Source organism: Gouania willdenowi, chromosome 8 (genome assembly GCF_900634775.1).
Source record: "Gouania willdenowi chromosome 8, fGouWil2.1, whole genome shotgun sequence".
Lineage (NCBI taxonomy): Eukaryota > Metazoa > Chordata > Actinopteri > Blenniiformes > Gobiesocidae > Gouania > Gouania willdenowi.
In genome coordinates, this window is record NC_041051.1 from 9400546 (window position 1) to 9428464 (window position 27919).

The 27919-nt window shown below is 37.0% G+C and overlaps 1 protein-coding gene across 3 annotated transcripts; it reads left to right on the top strand.

The window, feature by feature from the left end:
• Window positions 1-3786: 3786 nt before the first annotated feature.
• gtf2f1 (general transcription factor IIF, polypeptide 1) lies at window positions 3787-27919 on the top strand. Of its 3 annotated transcripts, none has more exons than XM_028454769.1 (14): window positions 3787-3893; window positions 6126-6192; window positions 6313-6359; window positions 8003-8075; window positions 9082-9275; window positions 11985-12155; window positions 13747-13949; window positions 16448-16592; window positions 16681-16736; window positions 19218-19349; window positions 19414-19487; window positions 21287-21431; window positions 22414-22549; window positions 27574-27919. In XM_028454769.1, the coding sequence occupies exons 2-14, from the start codon at window positions 6181-6183 to the stop codon at window positions 27776-27778; spliced, it is 1593 nt and encodes a 530-aa protein (XP_028310570.1). In that variant the 5' UTR covers window positions 3787-3893; window positions 6126-6180; the 3' UTR covers window positions 27779-27919. The 3 variants fall into 3 exon arrangements, with proteins under 3 accessions (XP_028310570.1, XP_028310573.1, XP_028310572.1); XM_028454772.1 differs by having other exon boundaries at window positions 21290-21431; XM_028454771.1 differs by having other exon boundaries at window positions 3890-3914.

Sequence of the window (27919 nt, forward strand, 5' to 3'; positions counted from 1 at the left end):
TAGGTGAGCCATTTGATGTACTCCTCCCTCACCTGAAGAGAAAATGAGAAAGTAAAGTTTTACTCTGTCATTGTTGGAGAATTGCTGACACCATGTGTGTTTTACCTCCTTGTTGAGCAGACAGTGGACAATATAGAGAAAGGTGCCCTGCTGGGAGTTCAATACAATAAAAAGGACCTGAAAGAAAAGGCTTGTATGGTACAGGCTCAGAACCCAGGTACAGCCCAGAATGATGAACTGGGGCACGATATTAAAAATTGTCAGTCTGCAAATGAAATATCAGAATTGTCTTCATATTGCTACATCAGTTCAGAAAAGAAACTCCAAGTAAAGCACTCATTCTGTTAATACAATATACTTTTGTCAATATTCTCTCCAAAGAGGTTTAAGCTGCACTGTGTGATTGTAAATACACAAATTGACTGAGTGAATCAGACACCCTGCTTGTTATTATACTGATCTACACTTTTAAAGAAGATGCAAAATCTCCTTTTCAAACAGTCTTCTCCTCCGTCACTACTCTCTCCAACTGAGGGACACATTTTGCATCCCTGCCTGAAGTGCAAACAAATCATTTAAACCCTTCACCATTTTACAAATATCACTTTACCACACAAATCCATTCACACTAGTTGAATAAGATTAAAGTAGTATCCAATAAGTATTTGACATAATACTTTAAAGGCCCTTAACATCAAATTGTCACAAAAAATTGCACCCCCTGCTAATATGTGTCATTACACATGTACATATGTGTTATGATGTCATAAATTATAAGGTTTATGGCTTATCCTGCAATGACATGATAATATTTATTACTTACACATTTCTATGATGTGATTTTTTTTTTGTTGAGAATTTGTTTTTTTCTTTTGCGGAGATCAAATTGAGATGCAGTTCGTCTCAACATGTCACAATCTGTTTGTGTTTTAATGTTTATGTTTGAGTGAATCAGACAACCTGCTTGTTATTGTACTTATAAAGAAGATGCAAATCCCTTTTTCAAGCAGTCACTACTCTCTCCAACTGAGTGACACATTTTGCATCACTGCCTGAAGTGCAAACAAATCACATAATAAACCCTTAAAGGGTATTTGTCATGTTGATGATAATTGCAAGAACACACCCTAAATAGTGCAATTAAAAGGTCTTGAGATGAGCCTGCAAGGGTATAATAATATTAGGTGTATATTAATGTCTACAATTTAAATTTTTAATTTCTTTATTTAAGTAGGGACAATACATATTAATGAACATTCAAAAAAAAATGTAAATATACCAGATAGTAGCCAACTGCTAATTTCCATCTGTTGTCCCTAGACAGGCTGATGTAATAAAATGTTACACTTAACACACAAAATATATAAAAAGATTACATACAAGACAAAAAAACATAGGGATCATAAAATACAGTAACATCTCATATAAATGGAACACTGGGACCAGAACAACTACACTCAAGAGAAAAGACAGGATGCTGTAGGGCCAAGAAATGTACAGGGGAAAGAAAACCAGTTCACTTCCACATAGTCAGGGTTGGTCAATTACAGGAGTGCAACAATAAATTTACATTATCATAATAATTTATTTAAAGTGCCACTGTGCATTGCAAATAGCCCTGAATTGCCTTTTAATAAAAAAAAATTAAAAATTAAATAAATAATAATAATAAAAATATATATATTTAAAGTGTTGTAGTGCATTGCACATAGCCCTAGTGTGCTTTGTCTCTATTTTTTTTTTATTTATTTAAAGTGCTATAGTGCATTGCACACAGCCCTAAGGTGCTTTTTTCTATAATTTTTTTTTTAATTTATTTAAAGTGCTGTAGTGTATTGCACACAGCCCTAATTTGCTTCTTTCTCTAATTATTTATTTATTTATTTTTATTTAAAGTGCTAAAGTGTAGTGCACATAGCCCTAAGGTGCTTCTTTCTTTAATATTTGTATTTAAAGTGCAACAGTGCATTGCACGTAGCCCTAAGATGCACCATAAAAATATCAGTTCAAATCACTTGTGGTCACAAGTCTGTGTTGAGCTGAGCCACTCCTTTAAATGACTTTTAAAAGTGTTAAAGCTGGGGGCTTCCCTCACTGTGGTTGGTAAACTGTTCCACTGAACGCTGCCTTTGTCGAACAGGATGTTTTGACCAAAGGTAGTTTTTCTCACAGGCACCTGACAGTCATCCCTGCTCATGGCCCTCGTGGTCCTCGAGGCAGTCTTTCTGTATTTAATGTAATTATTAAGAGGCGGTGGAGCCAACCCATGTAAGCTCTTATAAATAAAACTTACATTTTTAAATTTTATGAAGTTTTCAAAGCTCAGTAGATTATACTTTGAAAGAATACTGCAATGGTGGTATGTAAATGGTTTTTTGTCAAGAATTTTCAAATCTTTTTTATAAAGCCTCTCAATTGGTTTTAGAATTGTTACACCTGTCAGAGACCAGCTGGTTATACAGTAGCTTACATGGGAAAGGATCATACAGTGCAAAAACATCATAGCAGCTTGATTAGTCATTGATCATCTTATCTGGCTAAAGTTAGATAAATTGTATTTAATTATTCTTGTTATCATTTTGACATGACTCTTAAAGGAGAGTGTGGAGTCTAACAACACTCCTAAATATTTACATTCCTTCACCAATTGCAGTTCTTCATCTCCAAAATACACATTGGAGCGGGCAATATTGGAGGCCTTTTTATTTAGTATTTAACTGAAGACAGGAAGTGATGAGATAATTCTGAATGTGAGTTAGGGTTAATGTTAGAGTTTGAGCTGCTTCGTCAGATGTTTTGGCACTTGTATAGATCACTGCATCGTCAGCGTATAGTTGCATGTCCACACCCTTGCAAACATCTGGCAGATCATTAATAAAAAGTGAAAATAAAATGGGCCCCAGGATGGATCCTTGGGGGACCCCTAGTGGACAATCCAAACAAGATGATCTCACTCCATTGACCATGGTGGCTTGTTTTCTGTTTGTCAAATATGATGCCATCCATTTTAAGGCTTAGTCAGAAAAATTCAAAGATTGAAACTTTGACAGGAGTATGCTATGATTCACTGCATCAAATGCTTTTCTCAAATCTAAGAAAACTGCTCCTACATAACTGTTTTTATCCAAACTACTTTTTATATTTTCTACAAACATTGTGATAGCAGATTCAGTTGAGTGATGAGCACGAAAGCCAAACTGCGTGGGATGAGAACAATAGGGTTGTATTTCCAAGTGTTGAAAGTTGAATTTGTTAGTGTATATCAAATTTAGATGCAATTCATCTCCTGGGCTCAGGTGGTAGAGGGGTCGTCTTCTGAGAGGTTGGAGGCTCAATCCCAGGTTGAAGTGTCCTTGGGCAAGACACTGAAACCTAAGTTACACCCAATGGTTGACTAGAAGCAAAAGATAAGAGAGGCAGGGAGGAAATGGAGCAATAAATGATTACTTGGAACAACAGGAGAGGGAATCAAGAAAACAAAGAAAGTATAGATACACCATAGGATTTAGATTAAGTCCTATGACATCTCTACATCTTTCAAGTATGTAGGATAATAAACTAAATAATTTAGTTTATTATTATAATTTGTATGTGTGTTTTGTTTGTTTATATTTATTTTATCTAAATATATATATATATATATATATATATATATATATATATATATATATATATATATATATATATATATATATATATATAAGCTCAAGCTACATACTCCGATACAGTAGGTGGCGGTATGCACTTCTTTAAGTTATGTTTGGAACCCGCCATTAAACGAAAAGAAGAAGAAGCTACAGTGCGCGTCTACTGAACTGTACGGTGAGACGGAACGTTTTGTTCAGTCAAAGTTCCTCGTCGACCGTTTTAAGGAGCGTGTAGCGTCGGCGCCGGTGAGGCTTGAGCTGTTTAATGTACTTCTGTTAATCAATTTGTGTCTGTTGTTTTGGTTAGTTAATGCTTATATTTAGTGTGTTGACGCCGGGTTTTACGGTTAGGTTTAGCATTAGCACTAAGCTAAAACCGCTTTTAGCATCTGAAGCTAAACGAGATCGATGAAAGGCCGTGGCTATTCATACGGAACTTGTATTATTGAGGGCTTGTCCCATACTTGGAATTTGGTTAAAAAAATGTTAATATGTATTATATGCAGTATGTATTGCTTTTAATTTTATTTGAATTGTGAGTCATTTTGTCTTTGTGGTATTTCCTTATCTCTCATGTGTTTTTGGAGTCGGTATTTCTTTATTTTTCATGTGTTTTTGGAGTCATTTTCTGTGTTTTTATTGTTAATTTGTAAATTTCTTTGAGTCAAGTTGGCTGTGTATATAAGAGAGCTTAATAAATGACGTCATTATTTATCAGGGGTCCCCAATCCTGGTCCTCAAGGGCCACTATCCAGCATGTTTTACATGTTTCCCTCTTCCAACACACCTGATTGAAATGACCAGGATTGTTATCAGGCTTCTGCAGAGCTTGATGATGAGTTCATCATTTGAATCAGGTGTGTTGGAAGAGGGAAACATCTAAAACATGCTGGATAGTGGCTCTTGAGGACCAGGATTGGGGACCCCTCTGATTTAGATTGTTCCATATCCCGACACCCTGAACTGAAATGCACCTTTCTTTTGTAACTGTTCTCAATTTTTTTTGTTTGTTTTTTTATATATATCTGTATTCCTCACTATAGAAGCTAACTTATCTGCTTTTTTTGATGTAGTTAAGGCCAAAATTAATTTGGTTTTGAAATGTGTTAATATGTATTGTATACAGTATGTATTGCTATGAATTTTCTTTAAAATAGGGGGTATTTAAACACAACACCTTAATGTTTAGATTTGTTGAAAATAATAATAATAATTATAATATCCAATATGATTATTTAAATGTCTTAAAGTTCAAAAGTGCATCTCCAACTGTCTCATCTGCTGTAGCTTCAATGTGCTACAATGGTAAACTGATCACTTCCGGTACAAAATGTGAGGCTCCATGAGCCGCCATTGCTGTAAAAAAAAAAAAAAAAACGAACTATTGAAGTGAACGAAGTTGTAGCAACTCTCTCTATACGGCTCTGTGCCAGTCTATTCATACGGAACATCCCTCATCGGCCAGTTGAGGTGACGTGATAGGTGCACCGCGTAGGGCTGGGCGATTTTGCCTAAAAAAATCTCTGATTTTTTTTTTTGTTTTTGTTTTTTAAAGAAAAAGTTGATTTTCTATTTTTTTTTATTTTTTTTTAAGGCACTTAAAAATGACTGCCAACATCAGATATATTGTCAAAAGTGCAACTTTATTGTTGTGATTGTCCTCAAGAGTTAAAATGCATAGAACAATCCCAAAATAAAAAGTAAATGAGGCTCTGTCATTCAATAATTTTAAGATTTAACCCAGATTTAAGCAAAAGTGCAACAGCACACATTAGCTTAAAATGTCTGATTAAGCAATCAGATAACTACATATTCTATAACATTACAATTGGAAAAAAAATAATAAACTATTCCCTTAGCATCTCAGCATAGTGCGAATAAAAAAAATTGAACTTGTCTGTGGTACACATATAGCCTACTCAAAGGGTAAATAAATGTAAACAAAGAGGGAGTTATTTTTTTCGTATATGTATTTATTTCTTTTAACCCTAACCCTAAACCAGGACATACCCTAAAATGTTGATATTTTTCCTATATGTATTTTTAAAGATGGAATTTGCCATGTTAAAATGAAAAAAATATTTATGACAAAAGCGGGACTGGAACCCTCTGCAGTAGAAGGAAGAATTATTGAGTCAGGCGTGGCACAGTGAAAACACACAGTCACATTACGCTTATGTAGAAAAGGTGCGGAAGACCTACGTTTTCGTTTCAATAGTTCCGGGGTCTATTGATACGTTTCAGTATGAATAGGCACTTTGATGAAAAAAAATTGCGCTTTTTGCAGAATGCATTGCTAATATTGTGAGCCCAGGGTGTCTCTTTTACTGGCTTAATAAAATGTCCTGTGAGTTGCAATTTACCCGACTTGTTTTCCTACACAGCCCCACACTTTCATTGCTTTTTGAATATGCTGGAAACGTAAAATTTGAAAGGATGTGCTATTTGTTCGTCTATTTTTTTTTTTTTTTTTTGCAGAGTTCAAATTTACCCAGACTGACATTAATGCAATTACATTGGTCAGGCAACAACCATGACATCACTGGTAAGTTTAATTTTCATTTTTTTTGCCCCTTTTTTATATCCTTGTCTATGAAATCTCATTGTGCTGAGTAATGTACTTTAATGGATGTCATGGTTTAATTGTGTGTGTCCGTGTCCACAGGGGGGCAGCAGTTCCTCAACCACAGAGTACACTGTGCGGGTCCCTAAGTGAGTACCTTTGTCTGTATTTACATCCATTCATTCGGTTCTTTTAACCCTGTAAAGCCTGAATTAATTCAAATTTCAATTTCCATTCATGAGTTTTAATTTGTATCATAGTTGATACCTCTGAGGTGCATTCCATAAAGGAGGTTCAACAAACTCTGAGTCTATCCATAAACTCTAGGTCGACATACCCCGTGATGGTAAACTCTGGGTGTCTGATTCCATTACAGTTGGCAACCTGAGTATGTGAAACTTGAGTTACTTAAGTGCACGCGCGTGATTTAAAGCCATCATCAATGGAGCAAAGATTACACAAACTACCATGGCAACCACCTGAAAGAGAGTGATTTTGTCACCCCGTTAGGTGAAAGAAGCTAGTGTTTGTGGAATATGAGCCTGTTCTAAAGGTGCGTACACACAGAACGCCACTTCAGCGACTATAGTCTTTTAAATCGCCTGTGATTAGTCACGCTTTTTGGTCGCTTCATTGCTTCAGTGGTGTGACAACACAATATGCGTCTGTGGGGGCGGGCCAGCCACAGAGGGCTGCTACATAGAGAGGGCTCATCACTGTAGGTTTACAGCTTGTACTTGTACTTCCGTTTTTAATGCTCAACTTATGGAGTTTCTAAAGGTTGAGTTCACTTAAAATATAATTAGAATTTAAAAGGTGTATTCAAGGAGTATTCCACTTTCTTTGGCCCCAGTTAGTTGGGAAAGTGTACAGCCTTCCCGCTACAGTGGCTATGAAGACAGCGACGGCCTCTTGACGTCGTATTTATATTGATTTTTAATGTGATGTAGTCGCCAGAGTTGTCTGGATGTCCAAAAAAAGTCATAAAACACATGACTGGGCCTTTTTTCGAACCTCCGACCTAATGTCCTAAGAGCGCCGCCTTAACTCACTACGCCACAGTAGCTTTCAAACATTGATGTCCTTACATTGAGCTATACGTGAAGTCAATGTTGAGCCTTAAATGTGTATTAAGCAAAATTGACATCTCCCCCTGCTCGTATGGGTGGAGATGGAATGGCCAAATAAAATTGTAAGATTAGGCTTGAATTTTAGTTGTACGCCGGCATCAAAACAATATGTATGAGGACGGGGATGTATTCAGTGCCTAATGTTGGAATCACTCATTTTGTGTGGATTTTAAGGCAAAATCTAGTATTACATTTAGATTTATAGTAAAAAACAATAGACGGTGTTCCATTCTCATTATTTCACCACTACAAGTTAAGATTTTAATGAGTTTTTTATCAAGTCAATCATTTAGCAGGCAAGGCACAGATTTTCATCATTATTCATTATTTACGGCAGTGGCTATCCGTACGGTTGCCGTATCAATATCCCAACATTCTATCCGTACCCAGCGCCTCTCATTGGCCAGTTTAGGTCATGTGACTAAGACTAAACCTAACCCTAAAAAATGATGCGATATAGGGTTATAATCCTAACCTGAGACACTACGTACGTGTACTTCGGTAAACATACCAATAGCACCAGGGTTTTGTCCGTACTGAAACCGTACGGATAGACACTTTCTTTATTTAAAATATTCAGTTAAGTCTGTCTTCTCCATCAAACTAGCAAGGTGTAACACTGATGTAAAAAGTACATTTAGTTTTACTTTTCAATTCTGCAGAAACACCAGCAAGAGGTACAACATTATGGCCTTCAATGCAGGGGACAGGGTGAACTGTTCAACTTGGACACAGGTGAGCCCTACATACAGTATGTCTTCATGCCCCTGGCTGACTGATTCATGATGATCTTCCTACCATCACTTTGGTCAAGAAATGTGTTTATTTAATCCTTTCATGATAATGCAAACCAACATAGATTCCGCATTTACAGGATATCAAATAATATCACAGTCCAACCTTCCCCCATCAAGCCACTCAATTTTCACTATTCTCTAATAACCTCTTTTTTGCCCTATTCATTTTTTTTTTAAATATTTGTACAAATCTTCAGATAATTTTCTTGAGCATTCCACAACCATACACCGACAACAGATAATCACATTAGTCTTAAAGTAGTACGAGCTACTTTGTGTTTAAAATCAAATTTCCTCCTGTGATCATCCTCAGACGCACTCACAAATAACCTTTGAACACTCTCAGCAGTGTTCTGCTTTTGGCTTTAAACATAAAAACTAATGTTTGCTGTTCAATTATGTCTTTAAAATTTAATAACCCTGATTGGATAAATAAATAATGTCTCTGAAACCAACTTTGTAAATCATTCTGATAATTCATTAATTTTAATAAAATCAATGGTAAAATATTACTAGTTAGTGTTACCCCCCCCCCCATTACTTTAACACAATAAGTGAAATAAAAAATAGTATAAAAATTATATAACATTCTCAAAATTTTGCCGGATGAAAAATTTCAAACTAAAAATTTTTTAGACACCATACTTTTTATATACGTTAAATGAGCTTTCCATGACAGTTGATCATCCAAAATAACTCCAAGGAATCTAAACTCCCTCACTCTCTCAATCTCAGTACCATCGATAGACAATGTCACTTCCTCTTATTTTGTTTCCAAAAACAATAAACTTAGTTTTATTTTAATTTAATGATAACCTATTTTTATTGAACTAATATTTAAGTACCATTTCCTTTTCAGTGTTTCCAGATAGTGTTTTAAATGGTCTCAAATAGCATTCAGTATAAAAACAGGGGAGGTTGCTACTGCACTTTGTTTGGTCCAGGCTCGTATGGAGAGAGACATGAGTGCTCGGAGGATCTACGGCGACGACGAGTCAGCAGAAGGAGCAGGTGGTAGTGAGTTTGGCAAAAAGCAGCGCGACGAAGCACGGCGGAGAAAGTATGGCATCATTACCAAAGAGTTCAAAGCAGAAGACCAGCCATGGATCCTCAAAGTCAACGGAAAGGGCGGCAAAAGGTGAGGAGAGAGACTTAATAATACCGTTCATGGACTTATGTAGTGTTTCCCAACATTTTCTGTCTCATGTACCCTCCGAGGCCTCTCTTCAGATTAGGAGAACCCCTTCGTCACTCCAATTGAGTAACCTTTCTTGTTTATTTACATGTTGTTAATAGCTTGAAAATGTCAACGTGTACGTTTAACGCACACTCTATATCAATTTTGTGCATTACAATTATTGTATAGTAGAGAATATATTTACCTCAATTTTTAGTAATATGCATCACATGTTAGTAACAATTAGTAGGATATTAAGGCCACAATATTGTTTATTTCATTAATGCAGTTTATTGTCAACGGGTGGAAAAGCTGTTGGATAAGCATGTACAGTGTCTGAAATAGGCTTAAAATGACTCAGCTTGTTGGAAATGGATTCATCAATGTTTCTACGTACCCCCTACAATGTGTTCAAGTACCCCTGGTTGGGAACCACTGGACTAATGGAATGGTGCAGATTCGACCACGGGTAGAATATGCCTGGGCAATGTATCATGATTCAAAATATATTGAGTTTTCTATTTTGGCGGTATAGAAAACACAATATTGACTATATCTTTTAATTTTTATTCTATAGCTTATTTAGTAGGGATGTAATGATTAATCGTAAGGCAGTTAAAAATCGATTCATAGGTATCACGGTTGATATCGATTTTCTGAAAATTGAATCGCAGTACTTTTTTTAACCAGCAGAGGGCGCTATCTATAAGTGTAGGCGGCGGGCGGAGTCTGCTAATACGTTCTTTCTGGCTGCCTTCTACTCTTAAATATGTTAATAAATGATTCATTACTCTTTAGCACCGAAAGAATATCTGTAATATTACTTGAATATCTGTAAAAGTCACATTTTTCTATTAGCTCTGTCTGCTAGCATAGCTTCTCTTCTTCACTGCAGGATATCTGCATGCCAACCGACCACTGGGTTACCAGCTCCCTCTGCTGGTCCAAACAAATATCTGACCTAAATACAGTAAAATGAATGTTTTTTTTTTTTTTTTAAGTCCAATTGTTAAGGCACAAAATACATTTTCAGTTGCACTTTAAAGAAAAAGAACTATTATGTAGTTTTGTATTGTTTACTATAGAACCAGAATTTAAATAATAAGCTTCTTCTTCATTTGTATTATTCCTTTGTTTATTTCATTCAAGATTTATTTTTAGTTAAATTGCATTGTTTTGAATAGTTTATCAAGGGATTCTTTTGACAATGAAAATTAAAAGGAAAATAGTACAGTATTTTCTAGTTTTTTTCCCAAAAAAAAAATTTGTCTACAGTCCCATTTTGTAAAATAAATCGTGAGAGAATCGTATCGTGAACCCAGTATCGTGAATCGAATCGTATCGGGAGTTGAGTGACTCGTTACATCCCTATTATTTAGTATTAAATTACTGGTTTTAGCAGTGGTTTCTTTCTCCACTTCCCAGAACATGTAAAGGTCAGTTAGGCTACGTTCACACTGCAGGACTTAATGCTCAAATCCTATTTTTTTGCCCCTATGCGACCTCTATCTGAATGTTTTATGGCAGTCTGAACGGCCCAAATCCAATTTTTTTGAAAAATGCGACCAAGGTCACTTGGATATGTAGTCCTAAATCTAATACGTGTCTGATCTTTTGTCATTCGACTGCAGTGTGAATGGTCAGGTCACATTTAATGCACGTTTGATATGTCGACTTCATTAATAAGAGCTGGAGCTGTGAGCGCAGCATCTGATCACCATGGACCAGAGGAGGGACAGGCTTGAAGCATCCACTGTAGCATCGATCCTTTTTCTGCACAAGAACATGGATTATCCTTATATTTGATACATGGATTATGTAAATAATCCACTGTTTTTTGCACACACCTCTGTTTGACGTGCGCTTGTTTCCCTGTGCGCTGATCTGTTCTATTGACATTAACAGTTGTTTATTAATAAAAGCAGGCTTACTACTAAAACAAATGTAAATATGTCATTTGTATGAGGAAAAATTTGGTTTTAATTGTCGGTTTCAGGTCGGGCACAGATATAAATACCTAATGCCTTTCGGGCCTGTAGGTTTCGATTTTGCTTTCAGGTTCTGGTCAAAGCTTGAAGGTTCATTGCATAGCCACGCATGCTGATGAATAGATAGACTTAACTGACGTATCGTAGTTTTGTATGAAGTAAATATGTACAGTAACTCAAGATATGATATTTGCTGTTGTTTTAATGTTGAATTCTAAAAAAATGTGGGTCCCAGGGTGAGACCCGTAGAGTGTGTCCATGTCCAACCTCCTCCTCTCCTCATTTTGTCTTTTAAAATAATTGGTGATGGAACTCCCCACATGCACTCTGTTGCTTCGCTTCCCCGGATGCCTCAAGGGTGCAAAAATTTTGTAGTTCGTACGCACGGAGCCGCGCGGACCTCGCAGATGCGTCAAGCATAAAACGGCCATAATTCCCTGTTTCCTCCTTTTGGATTTTCAAAATAAGGTCACCCTACACACTCGCACAGATGCGACCAGATGAAATTTTGTTGTACACACTGAAAAAATACTGTCATATGTGACCAATTTGGTGGAAGTCTCGAGCCCTGCTGCATGTTTCTGGAGCACAAAACTGTAATCTGGTGGAGAACCCTTACATGTGTGTGATTTATGATTAGACGGCTGTCAACTTGTTTTTCTTTGTTTGTTTTTTTGTTCAGATTCAAAGGTCTAAGAAAGGGAGGGGTCACAGAAAATGCATCCTACTACATTTTTACACAGTGTCCAGATGGAGCGTTTGAGGCCTTTCCTGTCAATGGCTGGTACAACTTCACACCACAAGCCAAACATCGAACTCTCACTGCAGAAGAAGCAGAAGAGGAGTGGGGAAGGTACGTTAAGACCTCAATGGCAGGGTTGAGGTCAATTACATTTGAGTTACAATTAAGTTTTCAATTACCTATGTCCAATTACAATTCAATTACGATTACAGTGAACAGCATTTTTTCCCAATTACAATTAAATTACATTTTTTTTTTTTCCCCAAAAAGTGAATTACAATTACATTCTCAATTACTGAAGTTCAACTACAACTAGAATATTTGCATTTCCTGTCGAAAATGTAAATGAGGAAGCAGGTGCTGGCCCGTGTCGCACTGCACTAGCTTAGTGTTAGCATTAGCATTAACTACCTTTAGCATACATTTATATTATTACAGTATTAGCCTCCATTAGCTAGCATTAGCAGTAACATTAGCATTCTATTAGCCTAGCAATAGCATTAACCTAGCATTAACTAAGCATTAACCATTAGCAAAAAGGTTGAAAAAGCAGAAAATTCCAATAGAGATGAATGGGAAAGAAAAAAATATAAGTCAAAAAGTTACAAATTATAAAATTACAAACATAAATCCTGGGAACTTTCTGAATTTTTTGATAGCTTTTGTGTCAAAATCGGACAGTGTAGGAGGAGTTAATGCAGACAGATGAAAAAACAGATAACAATAGTGAAGATGGCTCCTTTCTAATTAATCACAATTACTGAACCTGAAATAAAAAACTAATAAAAGTTAACCGTCCTCTTGTGTTTGCTTTCTGTTAGCTTTTCTTATTATAACTGGGCTTAAATAAGCTGTAAAATACACTAAAAACAAATATCTATCATCTAATTTCTTTCCTATCAATTGGTTACCATATTAGGCTTCCTAATAGATGAAAATAGAGGTTTTAATATTTTTGGTGTGGTTATCTGAGCCTTTTTTGTGTCAAAATATCCCTTGATTTCAGTTCTTTTTAAATGTGGGAAAGCTTGACATGTAACATATTTTTTTAATTAATAATATATTTAGAACTTTACATAGAACTGTATAGGGCTGCACAATTAATCAAATGTTATTTATGATCCCGATTTTTGTTGCTATGATTAAATAAAACCTGAAAGTATGCAATATTTACATTTATAATATGGGCTCTGCACTCTGTAATAGTGTATTCATTCAGTTAGCCTTTGGTACATTTTAAATTCTTGGGTAATTTTTTTGATTATTTTTTAATTATAATTCTTATTTAAAGCTTCATTTTGCACTGTAAACTGTACACATATTGTTTGTTTAAGAGTAGTGTATTTTTACCAAATAAGATAAATAATTGTGATTATAAGCCTTATTACAATATTGATCAAAATAATTGTGATTATCCTTTTGGCCATAATCGTACAGCCCTAGAACTGTAACATAGTTCCCTAGTTTAGCATTTTATTATATTTTACCATTTTTATTGAATTTTCATGACAATTGCAATTACAAAGTCAATTACAATGTAATTATGACTATGACAGCAACAGATTTTTTTAAATCACATTTATAAATACACCATAATTGTAATTAACTATCAATTACTTTATTACAATTCTAATTGACCTTAACCCTGACTGATGATAACCCAGTTTTCACACACATTTCTCTGTTTCCCACTATTATGCAGAAGGAACAAGGTGGTAAATCACTTCAGCATCATGCTGCAGAAGCGTTTCCGGGAGCAGGAGCGCGGCGGGGACGATGAAGACGAGTCGGAAAAAACTGGCAAAAAGAAAAAGAACATTGGAAGAGGAGGAGAGCTGCACATCACCGACCTCGAGGACGACCTGATGATGAGCAGTGACAACAGTGACAGCAGCATGGGGGAAGGTGAGCAGAGAATTAGGGATGTCCAGATACAACTTTTTCATGTCCGATATCACACCGATATTGCAGCCTTGTGTATCAGTCGATACCGATATTGAACCGATACGATAGCGTGAATCATACATAAGTTTGACTTTTTTTTTTTTTTTTTTTTTTAATAAAAAAAATTATAATTATTTTGTAGTGTGGAATGTTAGAAAAGGCTTGATCAAGTGATGTTACAGAGAACAAAAGTCAGCAACATTAGGTATGACAAAAACTGACCCATTTACTATTAACCAATTGGTTAAATACATTTTAACCATCAACGTAATATCTACAGTATTCTACAATTGAATAAAATAAATAAAAAATGAATTACAAAAAAAAAAATGAAATTTTAATCCGATATTCGTTTTCGGGCTGATCGGGACACCCCTACAGAGAATAGATAGTGTGGATGCACTCACGCTAAGGCAGTGGTTCTGAATCTGTTTTGGGTGTTCCCCACTTTGAATCAAGGTGAACTTTCAAGCCCCACCTGCACCCATTGCCCAAATTATCCTGCCAAATAACGCATTTTCAAATTTATTGAACTAACAGAACAAGTGACATCATGTTTCATAATGAATCAAAAACTAAAGTAAACTAATCATCTGCATAAAAACATCCATAAAAGAAACATTGGTTGCAATCTGTGACAGGGAAGAAGTAACGTCATGTTTAATAATGCAAGTGACATATTTCATAAATAAATGAAAACTCAGAAACTAAATTAAACTAATCACCTGCATGAAAACTAAATATAAAAGTGTTAGTTAATGACTAATAGTTTATTAGTCAAAAATGCAGGAACTAAAGGAACATTGTTTGCAATCTGTGGCAAAAAGAAAATAGGAAATACATTTTTTTCAGTGATTTTAAATGATTATTTTTGCACTACATTACTTTTTGTTCCCGGTCCATATCTAATGCAGTCTAATAAATTAATGCTTTTTTTTTTATTTCTGATGCATTTTTAGACTTCTCATTATTACTTTATTTGTGTGTATGTGTTTTTTGTTTAGTGTTAATGATCTCAGAAATGGAAATGTTTGTCATTCCCCACTGGGGGGCGCACTTTAAGATGCACTGTGCTAAGGCAATCAATTGCTCACCCTATCAGTGTTTATACTGTATTAATTAAAGAAAGTGTCTATTTGTACGGTTGCCGTACAGACAACCCCCGGTGCTATTGGTACATTTATCGAAGTACACGTTCGTAGTGTCTTAGGATTAAGTTTAGGTTTAGTTTATAACCCAATATCGCAACAATTTTTAGGGTTGGGTTAGGTTTAGGGTAATGTTTAGTCTTAGTAACGTGCCCTAAACTGGCCAAATAGGGGCGCGGCGCTGTGTACTGATGGAATGTCGGTATATTGATACGGCAATAGTACGGATAGCCACTGCCTTAATTAAATTAAGGTTGACAGCAACTGTCTGCTTTCCTTGAGTTATACAGACAAAGCATTAAACATCTGATTCTGTTTGGGCCAACACTGTTTTTAGAAAAAAAAATGTGGGTATCAGCCTCAGCCTGTTCACTGACAACTCATTGAATTATTAATTAATCTTTCAGCCTGTCAAACCTGGCATCTTGAGCAGACAAGTTGCTGTGTCTGATGATTTTTGATCATAGTCTTTAACATGAGCTTTCATGGACCTCCAGGTATTAGTGAAAGTCTGAGTGATGTGTTTGTGTAGACAAACACAGGAAAGGGTTAACCCACTGCTTAAAAAAAGAGTGAAATTGAATACAAGATAACATCCCTGTCTCTAGTTTTTAAATCTACATGTGGCCGCAATGTTTAAATAAACAGATAATGTCAGTAAACAGTCTGCAAGTCAAATTCTGAGGGTTTGCCAGATGTGTTGTAACTGTACAATAGCGAGTATTATCTGTGTTAAGACTCAAATTGTTTGATTCATGTCTTCATTTCGAACATGTAAAATGATTAGATTCTTGAGCAAACTTCTGTATCAGCGTCAGTCCTAATAAGAGACGTCAGGATTTCCTCAAAGCATTTCAGTCAAATCAGTTTTTGAAGGAAAAATTAGTCTTTCATTTATTTATGTTTTTGAATAAAGGCAACAACTTTAAATGTATCAAATAATGGGGAAACCAGGCACTCCAAAATTATAAATATCAAAATGTGGAAAGATAATAATTTTTAAAGCCTTTATTATAATGGCCAAATATAGGTGTGACAGCCACCACAAATGTTCATTCGCCCTGACAAAGACCATGCTTGGTCGAAAAACATGTTGGGTTTTTAATGATTTAGTATCTTCATTTTGCTATTTTCTATTTTCCATATTTTAAAGTGCCTGGTTTCCCCATTTTTTGACACATTTCTTCACCCTCTTTTTCCAACAGCACCCAAAACTGCTAAACGTTAAACACTTTGAGTAGCCAGCCATCCCTTTACCTTTGATAATAATGCCGTGCAATCTAGCCAGTCATTTGTCATTGTTGTGACCAGACGCAGACGGCAAGTCAAAGGCCAAGAAAAATGTGGGAAAAGGAAAGAAGAAAAAACGAAAGAGCAACGATAAAGAGGCGGTGGAGGAAAGCGACGACGGAGACTACGAGGGTCTGGAAGTGGACTACATGTCAGATGAAAGCAGGTCAGACAATCAGATCAGTAACATAATTTTTGCTTCTTTGTTTGTTTTAAAACTTACTTAAAAACCAATTTTTATGATTGCCAAACAGCTCAGATGAAGAGCCAGAAAAGGGGAAACCAAGCAAAACTGAGGAGCACCTGAAAGGTCAGACTGTCTACAGTACAACTGCCTTCAAAAAGTTACATTGAGAAATGAATTAATCTGATCTTAGCTTCTGTTTGTGTGATCACTGGGACTTTCCTATATGTGGTCATTGGTTGTGATATTTTGCTTTTAGAGCCTGTACTACGAAGCTAGATTACCACTTATCGCGCTAACTTCCGGGATTTAATCAGTGTGTGCTGTCCTCCGAAGCTGGCTAACGTCTTACGGTGCTAAATCACCATGGTAGCTTAGGCTGTATGGCTAACCTGGTCTGGACCAGGTTTTGTTCTGGATAAGATCTGAGCAATTACTAAAGTTCCGCCTCCTGAACAATCAGTTCTCTTAGAAAACGACCTGTCCAAGGATCATTAGAGGATCATTTTCTGAACACGTCTCTGTGTGAATCTGATGTGACACTCACAGAGAGAAAATATTTAGACATCGACGCAATCCTTTCATTTACCCGATGACATCCTATTGGAAATATAGAAATGTTTATTTAATGGACTGATAAAGTAAAATAAGTCAGCTGATAAAGTCTGCGTGCATCAGGCACTTTCAGAACGATACATTCATTCATTCATTCATTCATGTATTCTGTGGTGATACAAAGAGCCTCAGTCCTGTAAAATAATATAAATGATCAGCCTAAATCATAGGGAGGATATATTTATATTTTATATGAACGGAGCATCAGAGCTACGGACAAGGTAAAAGTGAAACTGATAAGAGGGTCTGTTTATTTTCCGTTTATAATCTCACTAATTTAAGCATTAACACATCAATTCCTGCATTAATGACTTGCTGCTTTTACTGCAGTAACAGTGTTGTTTTTGGTCTGAATTCTGGATTTTAATTCTTCATATTTTTAAAAAAATGATTCCTCACTTGTGACGTAAATTGCTCTACACGGTTAATCTGTAGTTGTGATTGGTCTAACGCTGTAATCTCCTCCTCTGTCACAAGAGGGCACATGTAGCCACAAGCCAGGCTGAAATCAACTCGCTTAAAGGGGACATATCATGGTTTTAAATCCTTCCTTTTTACATATAAATCATACAGTTGTGGTTTATATAAAGCGGAACTGCAATGCTTGGGTCTAAATTCCTCATTATTATAGCTCCACAGGCCCTTTTCTACCCCTTTTCTGATGTGCTTCTGAGAGCAATTTGTTTTGGTGTGGTCTCTTTAAATGCAAATGATACACTTCATACCCCGCCCCCTCTCCAGGTTGCAGAGGTGACACTCGGTTCAACCTTACCCTGTTCGGCCATTTTTGTAGTTTGATAGAAGAGATACGATTATTTAGCGGTGCAGAAAATGTTTATTCACACATTATTTACAAAATGTCAACAACAGAAGACTTGTCCATCCAGCCTTGCATGTTCGAGCCAGAGTCGGACCCGGCGGAGCGAGATGAAAATGAAGATGATGAACTTGCAGAACCCTAACAAGTGAGCTAACAGAAGCACCGAGCTAACGCTAGCGCTAAGCTAACGTCATGAAATGCATTTTAATACAGTCTTTTCGGAGACAAAAACTGCAAAATGAAATGACTAATGAAAACTTTAGACTTAAATTAAATCATGTAGGCCATATCATCAAGGATCTAAAACGAGCACACAGCGCTAACATATGAAGTCTGAAGACGGGGCAACTGCTAAGCAACCGCTAATGCTAACAAAACAATGACAGGGACGTCAATCACACTTTTTAGCGTTATTTATAGCTTACCGAAGTGCTCTGTTCATCGTCTCCAAAGATCGAAGGAATTGAACCCTCAATCAGACGAAGTCTTTCGGCAAATCCTTCTTTATACTGGCGGAGGTTGCAGAAGCAGTCATCCTTGAAGTGCTTCGCACACACAAAAATGACCTTACCCACAGATGTGGGTACATTTCCATAAAAAATAAAACTCAACCAGGCACTTTGAAAAGGTTCTGATGCTGGAAGACGGTGTAATGAAGCGTGTGGGTTACTACATCCAACAACCAAACATTTTGATTTGTCCTCTTGTAACTTCGGCATCCTTGAGCTTGGACTGCAAAATCGCAGCCAGAAATAAAAATGGCGGATTGCTCGAAGTGTTGGGCCTGGATTCGATGTCTTAATTTGGCAGTTCCGCTGCAAATACTGTGACGTCATTGTTCAAAAAACGTAATAGAGAATCGAAACAGATTGAAAAATATGACCAAAACAGAATATAAAGATATCAACGGAGCAGCTGAAGAGATTAATTTGAACTTCTCTGTACTTCTAAACAATCTAAATATACATGAAAATGCATTTAAGGGCTAAAAAAGTGGATTTAGCATGATATGTCCCCTTTAAATTAGCGAGTTGTAATCGAGATTTGTAGGACAGCTTCTCTCTGACTGAGAATGTTTGGTTAGGTGAAGCCCGCTAATGGAGTAAAATCCAGGATATAGTTATCTAGCGTAATAGTATAGGCACTTTAAGTCCATCTCCTGCCGTTTACAGGGATTGATGAAGCATCTGAAAGCGAGGAGGAGAGTGAGGAGGAAAAGCCCAATGAAGAAGAGGCAAAGGAGGAGGAAGAGGAGGAGGAGGGGAAGAAGACTCCTGTACAAACGGAAAAGAAGAAGAAAAAGGGTAAGACAGGCCTTATTAAACAGATAAGAACATGGGCTAAACTGTGTGTGTGTGTGTGTCACAGACAGCAGCGGGGAGTCGGAGAGCTCCGACGACAGCGACATCGAAGGAGAGACGGCCTCTGCTTTGTTCATGATGGTTAGTGTCAGGGACCAAACAGCAAACGCGTGAACACAAGTGTAGTTGTCAAAAATATGAGTTGGGTTTATTTACAAATGTCTTCAGTTAACAAAAAAACACTCGTAAGGTAAGTCCAAACAAAACTGATGAATGGAGGTCAACACCAAAACCACATGAACTTAACTTCTCCTAACTGACCTAACAAATGACACATGGTGGAGTTTATATACCAGATGGCTAGCCAACAAAGATAATTACAAGGGGAAAAATACAAACATACCAACTGGTGAAACACATAATTAAACTAATGGGAGCAATTAATCTGAATAAATCTATAAGCATAATCAAACATTAAAATGTAAATATAAACTAAAATTTCTAATTCCCTGTTAAAGGAGCATAGGGCAGGATGTATAAATCAGACTCCATAGTGACACCACTGTGGTTAGTGTAACTGCAGTCATCAACCAAGCCACCGCGGGGCCGTGCATGAACTGTTTACAGCTGATACTAGAGGATCGGGACCCGACGGCACCGGACGGGTCGGCTTTGGACAGATATTTAGAAATGATGGTTGGGTTCGTTCATATAGTGTCGTTTGTGCGCAGCGTTCTTCCTTTCCTGCTGCAGCAGCCACAGCTGTTATAACTGCTGCAGAGTGCAGCTTCAACTGTGTAACAGTGAGAGCTGTGATTCATGGGCCCACTTGGCAGGGAGAATAGAGCAGAGGACAATTATAAAGGAATACACCGTTGAAACATTCCTTTCTCTGCACAATAATTTGATACATGGATTATGTAAATAGATCTGATGGGTCTCTTGCGTGTCTTTTGTTTGTGTTTCACTTTCTCTTGTTACTTGTGCACTGATCAGATGTTGACATCAACAGTTGTTAATAAAATCAGTGCTTACCACTTAAACAAATGTAAATATGTCATTTCTATCAGAAAAAAATTAGGTTTACACTGTTGTCGAACTTTGACGAGAGAATGTGGCCCGATCTGCACTCCAACTGTAACAGTTAATTAATTATTCGCTGTTCATGTGACTGTTAACTGCAAGACCTGTGCACATGCCTCTGCGTACATCTGTGGAACCAAACAGTAGTTTAGTCTACTGTGCTTGCCTTCTTTCAGTCTCCAAGCCATCTTTTTCTCATTGTGCTTAATTTCCGGTTTATTTCCAAGCCGTCGAGAATGCGCACCAGCGTCATCTGACTTCACGTTCTCAGAACTGCGCGGGAAATTCACACCCAGAACAGTAGTAAAATGTATCACACATTCTTTTCAAGGTAATAGGTAAAAATGTGTGTGGGCTCATTCTCATTGGTTTAGAGTGCTTCATCACTCATTAGCATAAAAAAAACTCAAAATGAATGTTTATTTTTTTCCTCAAATCTTGCCCTATGCTCCTTTAAATTACTGAAACGAATAAAATGGGCAGCTTCCTCCCCCCCAGTGGCTCCCCCAAGATGGTAGCTTCTGCTTTAAGTCTGCCCTCCTTTAGCAGCCATCTTGGATGATGCCACTTTGCTTATATTCTGGGGACAGCTGCAAACCAAACAAAACATGGTGAGTTTCAACTGAAAGAAATATTTCTGACAGAATGCTAATTAAAATGCATGCACTCAAATTAATCAACAACTGTCAATAAACATATTTGAAATAATAAACTGTTGTTTTTGAGAAAAAGAATAACTTGACTTAAATGGAGCCACATCGTGTGGCCTCCACAGTTAATGTGTCTGTGAGATGATGGATATAGTAGTGTAGTGTATTGCTTTTAATTTCACATCTCTGTGATGTGTATTTCCGAAGCAGAAAAAGCGCACGCCCCCTAAACGTCCCAGCGGCCGGGGCTCAGCAGGCAGCTCGAAGACGGGCAGTCGGCCAGGGACGCCATCCATCGACTCTGCTACCACCTCTAACACGCTCCGTGCTGCTGCCAGCAAGCTGGAGCAAGGTTTGTGCCCCAGAACACCAGAGCAAATATAATCAGATACAGTATTGAGACTATGAAGAAAAAACCACACGTATTAATGCTAGTGTATAAATGTGAGAATGGGTTTGGTCCAGAATCCAACAGTGAGATGTTAGTCAGGTATGAACCCAGCAGGTCTCTCAGATCTATGGACACAGGTCAGATAGTGGAGCCCAGAGCTCACAGTAAACATGGTGATGCTGAGTTTAGTTGTTATGCTGCAAAGAAGTGGAACAAACTGGTCAGCATCCAATGTGAACATTTTTAAATTTAAGTTAAAGGCACTCTTATTCTCTACTGTGTATTATCTGGGGTCCCCACGGTCATAAAATTCCTGGAAAAGTTATGGAATCTGAAAAAACGATTTTGAGAGGGAATTGCGAGATATCGCAAATTCACTCTTCGCCTCATTTATAAAACTGTGCATAGGTAAGATCACTTCAGCTGGCGTAACAAAAACCAGGAAATGCATACGCAAAAAAAGATGTTGGCGCTTCAGAACTAAGTCATGGAAATTTGGTAAAATATTTTGGAAAAGTTTTGAAAAATTTTGAAAAAACTGTGGGAACCCTGATTATTGTTGATTTACAGTAAATGTTTTACTGCTGATTTTAATGTTCCTAATGTTTTTTAACATTAGGAACTTTAGACCATTGTGAGACAGGATAGTTTTACCCTACTGATGATGTGTTGTTGCTAAAAAGTGCAACAACTTTATTGCAACATTGTTGTTGTTTTACTTTTGCAACAAAACATCATCAGTAGGGTAAAACTAATCATTTCTGTTGCACTTTTTAATTATGTAAAGCACATTGCATTGCCTTGTGTATGAATTGCACTTTACAAATACATTTATCTTGCATTAATTTATCTAGTGATGTTAAACATGAATATTTGATATCAGTGGATAATTCACATGTAGTTCAATTGTCGTACGAATAACTGTTTTGTTTTGTTCTTTCAGGAAAAAGGCAGAATCAAGGTCCAACTGAGTCCCCGGCTGCAAAAAGGCTGAAAATGGATCCCAGCAGTCAGAGCCCCGCCCCCTCAGGGAAGAGCACACCCCAACCCCCATCAGGCAAATCTACACCCAGCTCCAGGTAAATTACCCAGAACTAAAAATGTGGGGTGTCAAACTGTCATTCCAGTCCAGGGACTGAATGGGGATTGATTTAGTATCAGAAGGGGCTGGATTTTTTTTTTTTTTTTTTTAAAACAACGTAACATCAGTCAAACTACACAGTTATTCAACATATGGTTCTATTTTAAAATGATTCAAATCAAGTAAGCAGCAAAAGTATTAAATAACAGATCAAATACAACCCCTGACAAAAATGATGGAATCACCAGTCTTGGAGGATTCAGTTGTTTCATTTTGTAGAAAATAAGTATCCCATCCAGTCCAACTTCATTTATAAAGCACTTTTAAAACCCAGGAAGAGGGGGACAAAGTGCTGCACAAAGTGCCTACACTATAACAATAAAACAAAACAAAATATAAAAATAACAATGTACATAAAATTAATGCAATTTAAAAACTATATGCCAAAGTAAAAAGGTGCTTATTTAAAAGAGATTTAAAAACCGGCAGAGATGAAGCCTCTCTGATATGAAGTGGCAGCGCGGTCCACAGCTGCAAAAGCTTGTGGTCGCCTCTGAGCTTTTTTCTGCTGTCTGGCACCCTTAGCAGTCGCTGGTCAGCTGATTTAAGTGCCAAAGCACTAGGGCTGGGCATCGTTTGGATTTTAACGATTCCTATTCTCAATTTCGATTCCTGTTCTAAACGATTCTTGATTCCAATTCTTTGAGTTGTGCAGGTCAACAGGTCACAGACTTCACAGGATGATGTTTTCATTTGAAAAAGCCTTTACGCAGACCATTTTTATTAATTCACCTAGTTGATACAGTTTAATTTGGTTGCTCTACTGTAACTGGTAGGAGTGTGACAATATCTCGATACGGCGATATATCGCGATATTTTTTCCGCACGATCGATTATCGATATGCTCCCGCTAAGTATTGTTTTTTTTTTTTTTTTCCAAAACCTTTTCTGCTTTTTCACTAAAATGTGCAGGTAGGTCTTCACAGGAATTTTGTCACTGTTTGTTGAAGGAACCAATATATTACTGACTGGAAATTTGCACCATATTTTTTGTTTACAGAAAACACTATTGGAGATACTTATTTGTTTACATTGGTATGTTGACACTTATTTACAGAAATGTTGCACTAAAATAGTGTCACTGTTCATAGGACACTCTTTCAATTTATTGTCTTTCAGAGATATAAATAAAAATCACTTAATCTTTTTTTTTTCTTGCTATGTCATAAATTATCGTAGATTGATTTCTGATCAATATATCGATAATCGCAGTATCGTCATATCGTGAGATAATCATTATCGTGAGCTTTGTATCGTATCGTTTTGTGAGGTACCCAGAGGTAGTAACTAGGGTATTCAATTACAAAGGTCCCCAACTGTAACTGTAAAAGTGAAACTTGCAGAAATAAAACTACAAAAAAGTTGGCAGCAGTCTTAAAAAACAAAGAGCTACAGCCCAGGTAGATGTGAAACTAAATAAAACAAACTCAAACCTCGGAGCGGTCATGTGACAAAGCAATGCAGACTTTCACACGGACACACATTATTAAACACACACTGACCTCTGTAAACATGGTAAACGGAACAGGCTTCACCAGACGGCTGGCACTAGGACCTGGAGGCAGAGTAAATACGTCCCCGTACTGCATTCACAGGATGTAATATCACCAGTTTATCATTTTACCAGTTGTTAGAGCTACTGTCTTTACCAGGGAGTAAATATTTATTCCTGGTGATTGTTTTCTAGAGTTTCACTGGTGATTAGTTTATATCTCCCTTCCGCTTCACAGTCCAAACTGAAACTGTAGCCAGACACACACAGACTATAGTATAATACAAACCCCTCGTAAACAAACTAGTGCGGGCATTTAGGAATCGAAAAAAAGAATCAAAATTCAAACATCTTCGTCACGGTTCCAGAACAAGATGTTAGGAACTGGTGCCCAACATCGGTGCCCAACCCTCCCAAGCAGGGACATAGGGGTGAAGAAGGTCTGCCACGTATTTAGTTGTGAGGTTATGCAATGATTTATAAACAAATAAAAGGCGTTTAAGATAAATCCTAAAATGAACTGGCAGCCAGTGGAAAGTGCTCAGTGCTTGTGCCAGTTAAAAGCCGTGCAGCAGCGTTCTGCACTATCTGGAGACGAGTGATGGAGGATTTACTTATCCCCACATAGTGAGTTACAGTAGTCCAGTCGAGAGGTAAATAAAGCATGGATTACTGTTTAAAAATGTTGCTGAGTAAGCATTGGTTTGATTTTGGCCTGTTACCGTAAATGAAAAAAGCTTGATTTGACAACAGCTCTGATCTGACTATCAACAGTGAGGGTTTCATCGAGCTTTTAGCCAAGGTTTGTGACACTCGTTTTCAGATGAGGACCAAAAGAACTCAGGTCGCAGTCAGCGGTACAAAGCAAAGCAATGACTTCCATTTTTTTTTAATTAAAATGTAGAAAATGTAGGGACGTCCAAGCCCTTTTGTCCACCAAACAGTCTGTTAGGCTTTTAAAACAGAGTTTTTTCTAACAGGGAGATATACTTGTCGTTCGCATAGCAATGAAAAGGTTTGTTGTGTTTTCTGAATATGGAACCCAGGGGTAGGAGGTAAAGGGCAAATAGAAGGGGGCCCAAAACTGAACCCTGGGGGACCCCACATGATAGAATAGTGGTGTACACAGTCACCAAGGCCAACACAAAGGGTTCTGTTTGTCAGATATGACCAGAACCACTGTCATGTCATGGTCCACAGCGTCAATAGCTGCAGTTAAATCTAAAAGCACACACAACACAGTCGCCAGAGTCAATTGCTAAAAACACATGATTTAAAACTTTTAAGAGTGCAGCTTCAGTACTGTGCAAAAGTTTAAAACCAGATTGGAGAGTTTCAAACAGATAATTGTTTACAAGGGAGGCCAACAATTGAATATGGACGATATTTTCAAAAACATTTAAGAGAACCGTTAGTTTTGAGATCGGCCTGAAGTTTGCCAAGTCTGAAGTGTCCAGACTGGGTTTTTTGAGGAGTGGTTGCACATTTGCATGTTTGCAATTTTCTGGCACCATGCCTGAAGACAGGCTATTATTTATCAGTGGTGAAAGAGAAGGTCCTGAAGCTGAAAAAACCTCCTTAAAGAGCTGCGGGGGGACAGGATCATTGGGAGTCACATCTTCAATAAATGCACAATAGTTGCTTATTACCCCCAAATTCCACTGGATGCAGCTCTGCTGCGTTATTCACCACCACGCCACCGTAGCTGATAGGTTTCCACTTTAGTCTACGTGTTCATTTCCACCAGGTCCACTGCGGTGCATGTCTGCTCCTTCCCAGATGCGGTAGTGGCCTCCGCCAGATATACGTAGGGCTTCTATTTCTGGTGGACACCGGAGCACGACCCATCAATCAGCACAGAGCAAATGAAGCTAAACATTAAATTAAGCACGTACTCAATAAAATATCCAGTTACTTTTCAAAATAAAACACTTCAGATTTAACTACGTCACCAAAACGTCAATGTGTAAAAACAAAATCACTGTGATCTACTTTTTTTCTACAAAATTAAACGACTGAATGAACATTCTTCAAGACTGGTGAATCCATATTTTTTGCCAGGGGTTGTAGAACAGGGTGTTAAACTCAGTAATTTTAATGTATTTATTTTTAGCAATTTAATACAAAGAGAAGAGCTTTCATTGTGTGTGTACACACATTTTACCATTAACATAAATACTGTAGGTAACATAAATAAATACACTGCTTGAAAGGGAGTGGGATGATTATTTCCCACCCCCATTTTTCATTGTTTTCAAAACTTATGTTGATGACATTTTCATCATTATATACATCAATTAACATTATATACATACACAAGGCTAATAGACGTGCGTACACCTATATACACGCAAAAACTTTTCCTTGTTCTGAATTTTAATTTAAAAATTTCCCATTCCCCGTAGTTGATACCCTCACTTTTGTGTTTTTATAGGCACGTCATGTCTATTTGCTGTATACATTAGTTGAACTGTGGGATATTGTACAAGATCTTTCAGTTGTAATAATTATGACTATGATAAGTTGTTGCCCCAAACTTAGTATGGTTGTATCAAGGCACAATAAAGTAAACTACTGTAAGTGAATTGGGATATAGAATTTGCCTAGTTTTGTTAATTACTGAGACGTTCTTAACTATTCATTATAATCAATGCTGTCTGCAGGCCTTGAGTTTAAGTCGCGTGATTTTGACAGCAGTGAGCAGGCCCCAATCAATCAATCAATCAATCGATCGATCGTCGGTGAAAGTGCTTCATAGAAATGTGCTAATCAGAAATACTTTGTTCATCCCAGGGGGAAATTACTTCATTTAGAGGCTCGAGAAATATTACAAATAAAAAGAATAAACACTAAAGAAAGAGAGAAAAAAAAAATGTACATAATTAAGTGAGATACTGTTAATTAAATAAGGATTAAATACAAGTATACACATTACAGTAGGAAAAAATAAGAAAAATTAATAATACAAATGTACAAATACAATACAGATATACTGTATACAAGAATCAAAGCTGTCAGGTTAGAGTGGTTATGTGATTGACAAAAAAAAAAGGTAGACTGATGCACACAGAAGTAATTTAATATAATTAAAAATGTGAAAAAATAAATAAAACAGAAAAAAAACAAAGAACAATTTTTAAGATATAAAACATTAAAATTAGAATTTAAAAAATCATTAATGAAAAGCCTTAAAAATTATAAAAATCATAAAAAGCCAGACTAAATAATCAGGTTTTTAGATTGCGTTTAAATATTGTGATACTGTCAGATTACCCAGACAGCTGTTCCACCGTCTAAGAGCCTCAAAACTTGTTGGTTTTGCTCTTTGGAACAGTTAACAGAGTAGAACCAGAGGATCTGAGGGTCTGGCTGGGTTCATCGATTTCTACCATTTCTTGTAACGATCTAATGATAGGGCCAGCACCTGCATCCTCACCTGCATCCTCTTCTGTCTTTCATGTGTCCCACAGTGACGTGCAGCTAACAGAGGAGGCCGTGCGGCGGTACCTTATCCGTAAACCGATGACCACCAAGGACTTGTTGAAGAAGTTCCAGACCAAGCGCACAGGCCTGAGCAGTGAGCAGACGGTCAACGTGCTGGCTCAGATCCTCAAGCGTCTCAACCCAGAGCGCAAAATCATCAATGACAAAATGCATTTCTACCTGACGGAGTAACTGCAGGACATTTCAGTCCATTTCAAGCTAGTTGAAGTTTCTTCACATGTTTTTTCCCTTTTCTATTCTTACCTTTATTCATAAAATTGGTGTCTGTAGTGAGGCGATAATTAAAAAAAATAAAAATTTCTAATATTTTAA